Genomic DNA, 13,103 nt, shown 5'->3' on the forward strand with positions numbered 1-13,103 from the left:
GCTACAGGATACAGGGCAAGCCCAGTCCCGGCAATATTAAAGCCCACTCCACTAGGGCCACTGCCTCCTCTTGGGCTGAAAAAAGAGGCGTCTCACTAGACCAGATTTGTAGGGCTGCAACCTGGGCTAGCACAAACACCTTTGTTAGACACTATCGCCTTAATCTTCCGGACTCGAATGAGGCTCTTTTCGGTCGGAAGATTATACAGGCCATATCCCCACCCATGTAGTCATTTGATACATCTCAATGTGGGCCGTCATGGTGGATGAAATGGAAAAACCGCAATTAGACTTACCGGTAATTCCGTTTCCTTGAATCCACCATGGAGGGGTGGGGGGAATTTAAACTCTCTATGTGTTCCTGCCCCTACAGAGGTCAAGGGTCAATCTCAATGTGGGCCGTCATGGTGGATTCAAGGAAACGGAATTACCGGTAAGTCTAATTGCAGTTTTTTAGGGGCCAGAGGAAAGACTTCAGAGCAGACAACAAGAATAGGAAAAGTAAGGGTTTCCTCTTCAGTTCCCAGTCCTCCTCAACCTCTAAACCATCACAGCAATGGGTGGCAGACTTTCTCTCTTCCCTTACGCTTGGGAAAAAATCTCCTCAAGCCCCTGGATTTTAAGCGTGATAAGAGAAGGGTTTTGTCTAGAGTTTGTCTCTCACCCACCGGACAGATTCAAAATTACAAATTTTCGAGAAAATTCGGGCAAAAATCTAGCTTTACAACAGGAGATTGCATCCTTACTTCAAAAAAATGTTCTAATTCCGGTGCCAGAGGCGGAGAGAGGCAGGGGCTTCTACTCTTCCCTTTTTCTGGTTCCCAAACCAGATGGAACATTCAGAACCATCATAAATCTAAAAGATCTAAATCAGTATCTCTCTTACAAAAAATTCAGAATGGAGTCGATCCAATCAGTTTTAAAACATCTTTTCGGGGGCTGTTTCATGGCTACGATAGATATAAGAGATGCGTACTATCACATCCCTATTCAGGCAGACTGTCAAAAATTCCTCAGTCGCTGTTTCAATAGGAAGTCACATTCAGCACCTACAATATACAGCCCTTCCCTTTGGGATTTCTCAAGCTCCCAGACTTTTCACGAAAGTCATGGCAGAAGTCATGGCTCATATAAGAGAAAGAGACATTCTAGTGATTCCTTACCTAGACGATCTCCTGGTGGTAGCAGAGTCAGAATCCCTTCTCGAAGTACACCTCAAAAAAGTAGTGCAGATCCTAGAAGACCTCGGCTGGCAAATAAACTGGGAGAAATCACATCTAATACCTTCCCAAGTTCGTGTCTTTCTAGGAATGATGCTGGACTCAAAGAAACTACTTTGTATCCTACCCCAAGACAAGATTCAGAGATTAATACAACAGGTTCAGTCCCTGATATCTACAAAAAACCCTACTATCAGACAAGCAATGGCGGTCTTGGGCAGAATGACTTCCACTATACCAGCAGTCAGTTGGAGCCATCTTCACTCCAGACCCCTACAGTAGCAAATTCTGAAGGAATGGCAGGGTACCCTCCGCCCATTAGATACACGCCTCACACTCACCCCCCAAGTGATCCAGTCCCTTCGCTGGTGGCTGAATCCTGTAAACCTGTCCCAGGGGCTCCCTTGGATCCAACAAAATTTTGTTACCCTTACCACCGACGCAAGTCCTTCCGGTTGGGGGGCCTGTTACCTAGGGTACTTAAGGCAAGGTGTTTGGGAAAGAGAGCAGAGTCTAGACTCCCAAAACATGAGGGAACTGAGAGCGGTTTTTCTCGCCTTAAAAGAATTTCTTCCTCTACTTCAGGGAAAAGCTATAAAAGTTTTTTCGGCCAACGCCACAGTTGTCTCCTACTTGAACAAGCAAGGAGGAACCAGATCAGAAAATCTTATGCAGTTAACAACTGATATCTTTTCCCTTATAATTCCTTCTGTTCCGTCCCTTATGGCAGTACATCTAAAAGGTACAGAAAACAAGGTGGCAGATTTCTTAAGCAGAAATACACTAGACCAGGGGGAATGGTGCTTGAATCAAATGGTCTTCGATCAAATAATTCAACTTTGGGGTCGCCCTCATCTGGACTTATTTGCTACCAGAGAAAACAGAAAGTGTCATCTTTTCTTTTCCCTCAGCGCGAGAGATTCACCAACAGGGATAGATGCCTTCTCCCTTCAGCTCCTCTACGCCTTTCCTCCGTTAAGACTTCTTCCAAGATTCTTACAGAAGTTGAGACAAGAAAGAACGACAGTGATCTTAATTGCTCCATTCTGGCCCAGAAGAACCTGGTTCACTTGGTTGAGGAAGCTATCCTTGACAGACCCTTGGATTCTCCCGGAGAGGCAAGACCTTCTGTCCCAAGGACCGGTCAACCATCCGAATGTGAGGCAGTTACACTTAACAGCATGGCTCTTGAGGGGGAAATCCTAGAAAGTAGAGGACTCTCCAAGAAAGTAGTTTCCACTTTACTATCCTGCAGAAAGGACATCACTTCTTCCATTTATCTCAGGATTTGGAACACCTTCCAAAAGTTTGCTAAAGATCCGGTGAATCCTTTAAATCCCCCACCTATGTGTAAGGTTTTAGATTTTCTGCAAGCCGGTCATGAAAAGAATTTGAGGCCAAGTACTCTTAAGGTACAGGTATCCGCTTTGAGTGCATTCTTTGATTCTCCCATCGCCAATCGCCCGTGGGTCAGAAGATTTTTTTAAAGCCATCAGCAGGCTTAGACCTATATCTGGACCTTCAGTTCCCCCTTGGGACCTCAACTTGGTCCTCACTAGCCTCACGGAGCCTCCCTTTGAGCCACTTAAAGAGTTACCCATAAAAATCTTGTCCTTCAAAACAGCTTTTCTTGTGGCAATTACCTCAGCAAGGAGGGTTGGTGAGATTTCGGCTTTTTCTACTTCGCCACCTTACACTAACATCCTAGATGATAGGGTACTCATTAAACCAGACCCTTCCTTCTTACCGAAAGTGGTTTCTATGTTTCACAGAACACAGGACATTATCCTTCCTTCCCTGTGTCAAAATCCGAGAAATGAAAAAGAGGAAAAACTCCATTGTTTAGATGTAAAAAGATGTCTATCCCATTATCTGGAGGTTACTAGTCAGTGGAGGAAAACCTCAAAACTTTTCATTCAATTTAGTGGGAAAAATAAGGGTCTCCCAGCCTCTACTAAAACCCTTTCCAGATGGATCGTGAGAGCCATTAATTTGGCCTATTCTTCAACTGGAAAGGCTCCCCCGGGGGGCTTTGGTGCTCATTCCACAAGATCAGTTTCCACCACTTGGGCAGAAAGGGCCGACGCTACCTTAGAACAGATTTGTAGAGCAGCCACATGGCAGTCGCCCGGCACCTTCTTTCGTCACTACAGATTAGACCTAGGCACTAGAGAACAACTAGCCTTCGGTAGGAAAGTCCTCCAGGCAGTAGTCCCACCCTAAAAAATAAAGGGGTTTCTATTCTATTCGTCTGTCAAGGGTGCTGTCATGGGCGTAAGGGAAATTTAAGATTACACTTACCGGTAATCACTTTTCCATAAGCCCATGACAGCACCCGGGTTTATTCCCACCCTATATAGAATTAATACTAATTAAAAAAAAAAGATATATATATATATATATATATATATATATATATATATATATATATATATATATATATATATATATATAGTACAGACCAAAAGTTTGGACACACCTTCTTATTCAAAGAGTTTTCTTTATTTTCATGACTATGAAGGCATCAAAACTATGAATTAACACATGTGGAATTATTTACATAACAAACAAGTGTGAAACAACTGAAAATATGTCATATTCTAGGTTCTTCAAAGTAGCCACCTTTTGCTTTGATTACTGCTTTGCACACTCTTGGCATTCTCTTGATGAGCTTCAAGAGGTAGTCCCCTGAAATGGTCTTCCAACAGTCTTGAAGGAGTTCCCAGAGATGCTTAGCACTTGTTGGCCCTTTTGCCTTCACTCTGCGGTCCAGCTCACCCCAAACCATCTCGATTGGGTTCAGGTCCGGTGACTGTGGAGGCCAGGTAATCTGGCGCAGCACCCCATCACTCTCCTTCATGGTCAAATAGCCCTTACGTTCAACATTTTCTTAATTTTTCGGCTGACTGACTGACCTTCATTTCTTAAAGTAATGATGGCCAATCGTTTTTCTTTACTTAGCTGCTTTTTTCTTGCCATAATACAAATTCTAACAGTCTATTCAGTAGGACTATCAGCTGTGTATCCACCTGACTTCTCCTCAACGCAACTGATGGTCCCAACCCCATTTATAAGGCAAGAAATCCCACTTATTAAACCTGACAGAGCACACCTGTGAAGTGAAAACCATTTCAGGGGACTACCTCTTGAAGCTCATCAAGAGAATGCCAAGAGTGTGCAAAGCAGTAATCAAAGCAAAAGGTGGCTACTTTGAAGAACCTAGCATATGACATATTTTCAGTTGTTTCACACTTGTTTGTTATGTATATAATTCCACATGTGTGGATGCCATAGTTTTGATGCCTTCAGTGTGAATCTACAATTTTCATAGTCATGAAAATAAAGAAAACTCTTTGAATGAGAAGGTGTGTCCAAACTTTTGGTCTGTACTGTATATATATAAAAAAAAAAAATGTGTGTAAGAGTGTGGTCTAGGACAAGTTCTTGCGATTAACTGGTGGTCTTGGGCCCATGCTCCTCCTTATGAGCTCTCCACGAAAGTTCCTGTTTCCTGTCCTGGATGGAGGCGGTCTCTCTCAAGGGTGCTGTCATGGGCTTATGGAAAAGTGATTACCGGTAAGTGTAATCTTAAATTTCAAGATATAATATCCTGGTACACAATAACATGCAAATATATTTATTGTTTTCTGTGCATGATTATGAATGATATGTACTCTATATTATGTCTACCGTTTTATGTATACATCGGAAAAGAAATGTATATCGACATAAATGATTTGTATGCCTGATATATGAAAAATTTTCAATAAAAACAAAATGTCACAAGAAGAGCGCAGGCCATCGCGCAGATAGGAATGGCAGGAGATGAGCACTGGGCCCTGGCATCGCTGGATACAGCCAAGGCTTTTGACTCAGTGGAGTGTTACAGAAGTGTTACAGAGCTTTGGCCCTAAGTTTTCAAAGTGGGTGGAGATACTATACCAACCTCCCAAAGCATATTAGTAAATGGGTCTCATTCAGAGTCTTTTGAGCTCCAGAGAGGCACTAGGCAAGGTTGCCCCCTGTCGCCGCTACTATTTGCCATAGCGATAGAACATCTCGCCCTCAGAATCAGGCAGGATCAGGTCTTTATAGGTGTTGGCATTGGAGATAGAATAGATAAAGTGGGATTATATGCGGATGATCTCCTTCTCTTTATGGATGAACCAGAGACTACGCTCCCTAGAGCAATTGAAATAATAGAAAGATTTGGGGAGTACTCAGGTTTGCATATAAATTGGACGAAATCAGCAATCGTGCCCCTATGGGCACATACGTGGCCCTCACAATACTGAAACTTACCGGTTGTAGACCGCTTCAAGTATCTGGGAATTGTGATCACCAGGGATCCCCAACTGTCATATATTCCTTAAATATAGCACCCCTGTTTACTGATAAATTCAGAACGTGGAAGTCCCTACCGTTATCAACCATGGGGAGATTAAACCTGGTCAAAATGATCCTTTTGCCTAAGGGTTTATACCTACTGGCACATGCATGCACACCGGTACCGCAGGGATTCTTTGGTCGCATTCATTCATTGGTGGCTAATTTTATATGGGGAGTCTCTAGACGGAAACTTTCCCTTAAAGTCCTGCAGAGATCTAAGCTAGAGGGGGGCGCTGCCCTGCCTGATTTTATTTTATTTTATTTTTTAAATTTTTCTTCTTATATTACCTGGCCGGTCAATTGAAATTCTTAACTTCTTGGATCTCGGCATCAGAATTTCCAAATGCAGAATATTATCTTAGGGAATATTTACACATGTCCTCCCTGTGGCCATTATTGGAAGAGTCACGTTCTGTCCCTACACGCCTGCTCCCTATACATAAATTGGCTCACCAGGTATGGAGTGCTGCCAAGATGCAATCATTCAGAGATCTCCCGGATGATATTCCAATATGGGATAATCCTATGTTTGACCATCTGAGAGAATTGGAAGGAGTGAATCTGTTGAAATCCCATGGTGTCCTCGCCCTACGAGACCTATATGTTGAGGGCACTCTGCGTTCCTTCTCGCAGATGCAGGAGAAATTCGAGTTACCTCGTAACTTTTTCTTTAGATATCTGCAACTGAGACACGCGTTAACGGCTCAGTTCGGCGAAAGAGAACGAAACATTTCACGATGCCCTTTAATAGGTGTTCTAAGATCACAGGGCCCGAGGGGTATCATTTCTGTGCTTTATACCACCTGCTCAATAATCGAATGCTGTTGAACCCTCTTGCTGTCGAGGGTAAGTGGAGAGCCTTGATGGCTCCTGTGAAGGTCTCTCCATCAATTAATAACAGCCTGATTCAGCTGTTTATTTTGCACAGAAGTTACCTTATGCCCACTAGACTACACAGAATCGGCAGACTACCACACAATAGATGCTTAGAGGACAACGCTGATTTTTGGCACCTCATGTTGGATTGCATGTACTTAAAAGGCTTCTGGAGAGCAGTGATTGAGGTATTGACAACTATGGTTCCCTAAGCAGTACCGCTTTGCCCTAAAGTTTGTGTTCTGGGCATATTAGATGAGATTTGGGGACATCATCACAGGGTATTCTTGAGCGAGACTCTATTCTTCGCTAGAAAAGCCATTACCTTGAGGTGGATGGCTGATAGAGCACCCACACTAGGCCAATGGAAATCGCTGGTCAACCACGCTGTGAGTATGGAAAAAAATTGTATTTCTCGCTGGTATTCTTTGGGGGACACAGGACCGTGGGTATAGCTTGCTGCTGCCACTAGGAGGCGACACTAGGCTGAAAAAAGACTTGGCTCCTCCCCTGCAGGCTATACCCCCTCCAGCCTGGAGAGAGCATGTCAGTTTTTAGCTTAGTGTCGTAGGAGGCAGACCTCCCTTCCTTATGCAGGGCGGCTTTCATAATAATTAATTCCCTTTTTTTTTTTTATTTTATTTTTTTTATATATTTTTCCTTTTTAGGTTGGGAAACAGAGTTGCTCAGCCTCCCTGTTATCCCAGGGAGCAAGACCGGTGAGAAAATCCACCGCTTACCTCCCCACAGAAGAAAAAGGAGGACCAGGGCAGCCTCGCTCCCCTGCTTCCCGCCAGCCAAGGGGTCACCTAGGTCCACCAAAGAAGACCCTCCTGCCATGCCAGACTCCTGCCACTCTGTGCCAGCAGCTGGGGAGGTGACCCTGCTGGAAAAGGTGACCTGCCGGTCCACTAGGGAGGGTGAAGAGGAGGAAGATGGGGTGAGTACACGGGACTAGGTAAGTAGGTTTAACCCTCTCCCTGCCTCACTCTTTGACAAGTACCGGGTTCTCTCTATCTATCTATCTCTCTCTCTATCGGGATCCCACAAAAAACTTTTGTGCCCAGGATTTCTGAGGGCATCCCTCCACTACCCCTCACTGCGCATAGGGGGTTAATGGCCACGTCCCACAGACACTGTCCGGACACAGCGGGCGGCCGTCCGCGCTGCTGCGGCCCGGACCTTACTGCCAGCGGTCATGCAGGGAGGGGAGCGGAGGAGGCTTCCCGCTCCCCAGTGCTTTTATCCACCCTTCTAGGCAAGCAGACTCTATGTGCGCCGCTCCAGAAGGGTTAAAGCCCGCACAGGACGACCGGACCCTGGCTTCACTTGAGCCTAACTCCCTTCTGTTTCCGGTCCCAGCAGCCCCAAGTCACTCCGGCCGTCCTGGTCGGCCGTGCAGCTCTCGTCCGGTTATGTGAAGGGGGGGGGGGGGCGCGCGGTCTGGCGCGAATGCTTCCCGCCTAGCCTCCCCCCTCCCCCGGTCCTCCAGGAGGTTAACCCTTCCTGGCCAGCCACCGCTTTGAGGCTGGCACAGGATTATACTATCTGCGGTGCAAGGGGTTTTATTGCTGCGCATTTTAACCCTTCCCTGCCTCTTGCCCACTTGAGGCTGGGCATCCATTTTAAAATAAATATAATGAAAACTAAAGTGCACCCGTATAGAGGAGGACCTCTTGGTTTTCCAATCCACCATCCTGAGTTGCTTGATTGATGAGCACCGACTGCGCAGGACCTTCCCACTCACCCTCCGACGTTGTGTGGTTGATGAGCACCGCCTGCGCACTCCAGTGGAGCATCTCCGGTCCTTCCCAATCACCCTCAGGGGTCCTTTGGTTGATAAGCACCTACGGCGCAATCCAATGGTGGGCCCCAGACCTTCCCAATCACCCTCCGGGGTTGCTTGGTTGATGAGCACTGCCTGAGCACTCCAGTGGAGCATCTCTGGACCTTCCCACTCACCCTCTGGGGTAGTTTGGTTGATAAAGCACCGCCTGCTCAGTCCAATGGAGGATCTCCAGACCTTCTCAACCCACCCTCCGGGGTCGTTTGGTTGATAAGACACCGCCTACGCAGTCCGGTGAGTTCCCATTCCACCCCCCGGGTAGTTTGGTTGAGAAATCCCAACAGGGCAGTCTGCGGCTGCCATGGACAAGACTCTAAATCAAGATTGCACACAAGCGGACCAGAGCAGGACGTATTTCCTCCTTGGTCACTTCCGCACCCCTAACCTTCCTCCCCAGGGTCACGCTCAGACGCACCCTTCCTCCCTGGAGAAGTTCTGTCCGAGGGGGGGGGGGGGGGGGGGGATCACTGATTCGGACTCTTTCATTACCCAGCGCAATCTTCCAAGTTTGCGTTCACGGTAGGCAACAGTATTTGTCGTATGCATTACTCACTTCCTTAGGCGGAGTATTTGCACTATTACTGGATACAGTACTTGCCTTAGATATTACCTCCTTCCATAGGTGGAATAACGGCACTAGCACTGGCGGCTTCAGCGCCGGCAGTAGGCGTTTCCCCTTCTGTAGGTGGCGGATTTGCATTTCCACGGGTACAATACTTACCGTATGCATTAGCCTCTTCCATAGGTGGCGTTAGGGCACAGTGTTTCCCGTATGCATTACCCCTCTCTAGGTGGAGTAATTTCACTCTGACCGGGTACTGGACTCGCGATATGCATTACCCTTTTCCTTAAGTGGCATAATCTCTCTGCCATTGGATTCAGTTCCTGCAGTATGAATCACCCCTTTCCTTAGGTGGGGTGCTTGCACTTCCTCGGGATACAGTTCTTGCCGTATGCGTTGTTCCCACTTTATGGCGGAGTGGTTGCACTACCACTGCGGCAGTGCTTGACGTAGTCATTGTCAAACTCCATTGATGGGGTACGTCCAGTACCGTTGGATATGGTTCTGACGGTTGCCCTACCCCCTTCCTTAAGCGGAATATTGCACTACTACTGGAGGTTATTTTACCCTTTCGTTAGTGATCGCTAACTGGTGGATAACTAAGCATCTTGAGATGCTGCACCTCCACTGTGCCAGGGCTCTACATGCCTTAGCTTCTTTTGGTGCCCTGGACTCTTCATCTGGTAACTATGGATGCCTCCAGTGGATACCGTGGCAATCTCCCCATTGTGGCCTTTTTTTTTTCTTGCTGGTACTGGTTTGAGGCTTGAATATGTCACCCTCTGTCCTCTCAGGGAGTTGCCCGGCAACACTTCAGTATCCTAGAGACCCACATCTCATTTGGTCATGGTATTTGTCCTCCACAATGTGAAGGGCGTACGCCATTGCACATAATATTGTGATTCCGCTCCAGCGAGTCAAGGGTCGCACTGACTCTGTATTCTCTAGCTCCACTCCTTATCTGGGAAAGTGGTTATGCTGACACTCTGGTTTAAGTTCTACAGTGTGTTCTCCTCCATGTGCACTTTTTACCCTGATACTAAGTGTTGTAGCTGTTGCAGTGGGGTGTCCCCCCTCAGGTAGGGGTTCTTCCCTGACGCTAGCTTGGCGGTTGCTCCTGTTCGGCGCCCTTGTCTGGTGGGGTGTTTTAGGCTAGCTCTACTTAACTGAGGCAGTAGGGTTCCATGGCTTATACGGCAAGTCCTCAGACCTTCCCCTCAGCTTTGACGGGACATGCTGTGACTACAATGACATGAGGGGTCTTTACGTGGTCACAACATACTAGGGTCCATCCTCCACAGCTCCTTCGTTTGGTGGCGGATTCTTCTAGTGCCGCATTCGGTGGCCTCTGCCGTGTGGCCCCCTCCTCAGCTGGAATATGATGCTAGCAATAGACTTGTGGTTCCCCTTGCATGGGTTCCTCCTTAGGCGGAGGATGGCACCGCCACTATCATCCTGTGGCTTTTTCTATGTAGTGCTAGTCCCAGATGGGGAATGAGCCATTTGAATGACTTTTTCTCTCCTTCCATCTTTTCCTTTTCTGGCTCCGGGTTCACGGCCACCCTGCAAGCCTTGGTGGCTCCTACGTTACTACTTTCCCCTCATCTGCATTGGCACGGGGTATTGGTTCCGGTCCCGGCTGGTGGACTGTGACTCCTCCACACCCTTCTTCTACAGGTGAATCCTTTTGATCCTGGGTGTGCTACCTGTATCTACAATCATCTCTTACGACATGAGTAATGTCTGTCATGTCAGTCCGATGGTGATCATACCTTTTTTACTACCCATTCCATGGGTAGACTACGAGACTCGCCACGCCAGGTGGAGCGGGGGTCCTGTCATGCCTTACCACCGCTGATGGAAGTTTCGTTCCTGGAACGGAACACCTTTTCTATTTCTTCTTCCAACTCGAGCCGCTTGTTGCTGGTCTCTCCCTTCTATCTACCTGACCAGTAGCCATAATTGGCACTGCTCTGGACTCCCCTCATCATTTTTTTTTTTTTTTTCTCGATCTGACCAGTGTTCTCTGGTACGGGTGAGGCATTGGACGTAGTCATCGCACTCCATCCAGCAGGGGTATTTCTCTTATCTTGGTCTGGTCGAAATTTTTGTCGAGCGGAGTTACCACGCTGTCAATATATGGTCACTGACGGAGCTCCTCACCGTCGGCGGTTCTCGCACTGGCTTTACTCTACCTATCTCACATGTGTTGGTTCCTTGGCCTGCGGTGAAGCGTGTCTGATTAGGTGTTTTTCTCCGTGGGTTATCAACCAGCTTTTCAGTCTCCCCCGCAAGCCTCTTCGGCTCTGGGGCATCGGTCTGCCAATCGACCACTTCTGTGGAGCGTCTCTCTTTAGCAGAGGTGTATCCTGTGGCCTGGGATTTTGGTTCTGCATCCAGAGTTAGGGCCAGGTACCTGGTTTCGTCCAGACGACTGATGGGTCGTTTGGTGGCGTTTCAGTGAGGAACATGACCCCTCTCTGCAAATCTTCTTCCCCTCTTTTTATTTCTGGGAAGGTGGCATTCCTGGGGGTGGGCTTTTCCACCCAACGAATTTGGGAGTTGGGAGCGCCTTTTCTTGTACGTACGTTTTTCTTGTCAGATACCCACATAAGGCAGTTCTCCGCCCATTACCTTCTTTTTTGCTGAAGGTAGTCACCGCCTTCCTTTTCGACAGGACATTGTTTTCCCTTTTTCCTTCTCCCTCGCACTCGGAGGAGTGAGCTCTCAATCAGAATGAATTCGAGCTCGGAGGTTTGCTTGTCCAGGACTAGCTCTTTCCGCCGTGCGGATTTTTACCTGGTCATTCCTGGAGGTCCTTGGAAGGTCTCCAAGGGGTGTTCCAGGTGGATTCGCGGTTGTATAAGGCAGCGCCTTGGTCTTCCTGGCGCACATTCACCAAGTTTTTTTTGCCAGTTGCTTCCTAGGCATCGCCAGTGCTGCTTCGGACCGCCGGGTCTCTCAGGCAGCGGTGCATTAAGCATTCTCCATGAGCGTGGATTTTTTTCCCTCCCTGTGGACTGCTTTAGGACGTACCACGGTCCAGTGTCCCCCAATGAATACTAGCGATAAAACTAGATTTTTGTGAAACTCACCTGTAAAATCTTTCTCGTGTGGTTCATTGGGGGAGACAGCACCCACCCAATATTTATTATTGTTGATAGTGATGTCTGGTTGCCGGTCCGGTGTTTAGCGGGTTCGCTTCCGCCGGCGTTTGTTGCATTCTCTTTTACTTGGCACATGTTTTCTACTGCTCCTACTGACATGCTCTCTCCAGGCTGGAGGGGGTATAGCCTGCATGGGAGGAGCTAAGTCTTTTTTCAGCCTAGTGTCTCCTCCTAGTGGCAGCAGCAAGCTATACCCACGGTCCTGTGTCCCCCAATGAACCACGCGATAAAGAGCTTTTACAGCTGAGTTTCACAAAAATCTTTTTATTCACAGAAAATGCCCACAAAAGTTTCACAAGGTGTGGGGGGAGTGGTGCTCATCTTTAACTTTACACCATGCATGCATGTATTCTGTGGCTGATTATAGTTCATACGCCTGCTGTATAATAATGTGCGGATCTCGTGCTCTGGATTGCTGCTTCATTATATTTGTTGTTCACTTCTCTCTGATCTAGAATGGATCTCTCTCCATGTCTGATGCAAGATTCTAGAGATAAATCATGATGACACTGTATCCCCTGCGTGGGATTTACCCCTGCTTTGTCCTACTGTAACTTGACTTACTTGTTAAACTTCAATAAAACAAATTTTAAAAAGAGACTGGCCTGCTGACCCTGCCCTTGCCATGCTCGCCCTCTCAGAAAGTGGCATGGATGGTGTAGAAATGCCACTTGCGCCTAGATTTAGGTGCAATGGCATTTAAAGTCACAAATACAGGGTTTGAAACTTTTTTACATCAGAAAACTGGCGTAGGTGGAAATTCTCCCACTGGCTGTAGTGCAAATATCACATAGCGATCTGTTCTAGCACTACCATCCAGCTGTAGTGCGGTTTTACTTATTGCAGCCCTCTAATAACGGCATACTAAAGCCTTGGAAAGGTTGCACTAAATGTCCTCTGTTTTCTCTTTCTAGTTCTTCATCATTGAAAGTGACCTGGAGCTTCTTGCTCGACAACTGCTGTTTTTGACTTTGGCCCTGGAAAATCCAGAACAAATGGGTTTGCAAGGTAAAATTGCTATGTACTCGGAGTTACCATTCTGT

At 47.1% G+C, this 13,103-nt stretch overlaps 1 protein-coding gene across 1 annotated transcript in view; it reads left to right on the plus strand.

Moving 5' to 3' along the window:
• DNAAF3 (dynein axonemal assembly factor 3) overlaps positions 1-13,103 on the plus strand; it is a 78,727-nt gene that overhangs the window by 12,813 nt on the left and 52,811 nt on the right. The window contains exon 4 of the mRNA XM_040432417.1: positions 12,975-13,068. Coding sequence (XP_040288351.1) covers positions 12,975-13,068 — 94 coding nt within the window. The remainder of the gene's footprint in view (positions 1-12,974; positions 13,069-13,103) is intronic.

Source organism: Bufo bufo, chromosome 1 (assembly GCF_905171765.1).
Source record: "Bufo bufo chromosome 1, aBufBuf1.1, whole genome shotgun sequence".
NCBI lineage: Eukaryota > Metazoa > Chordata > Amphibia > Anura > Bufonidae > Bufo > Bufo bufo.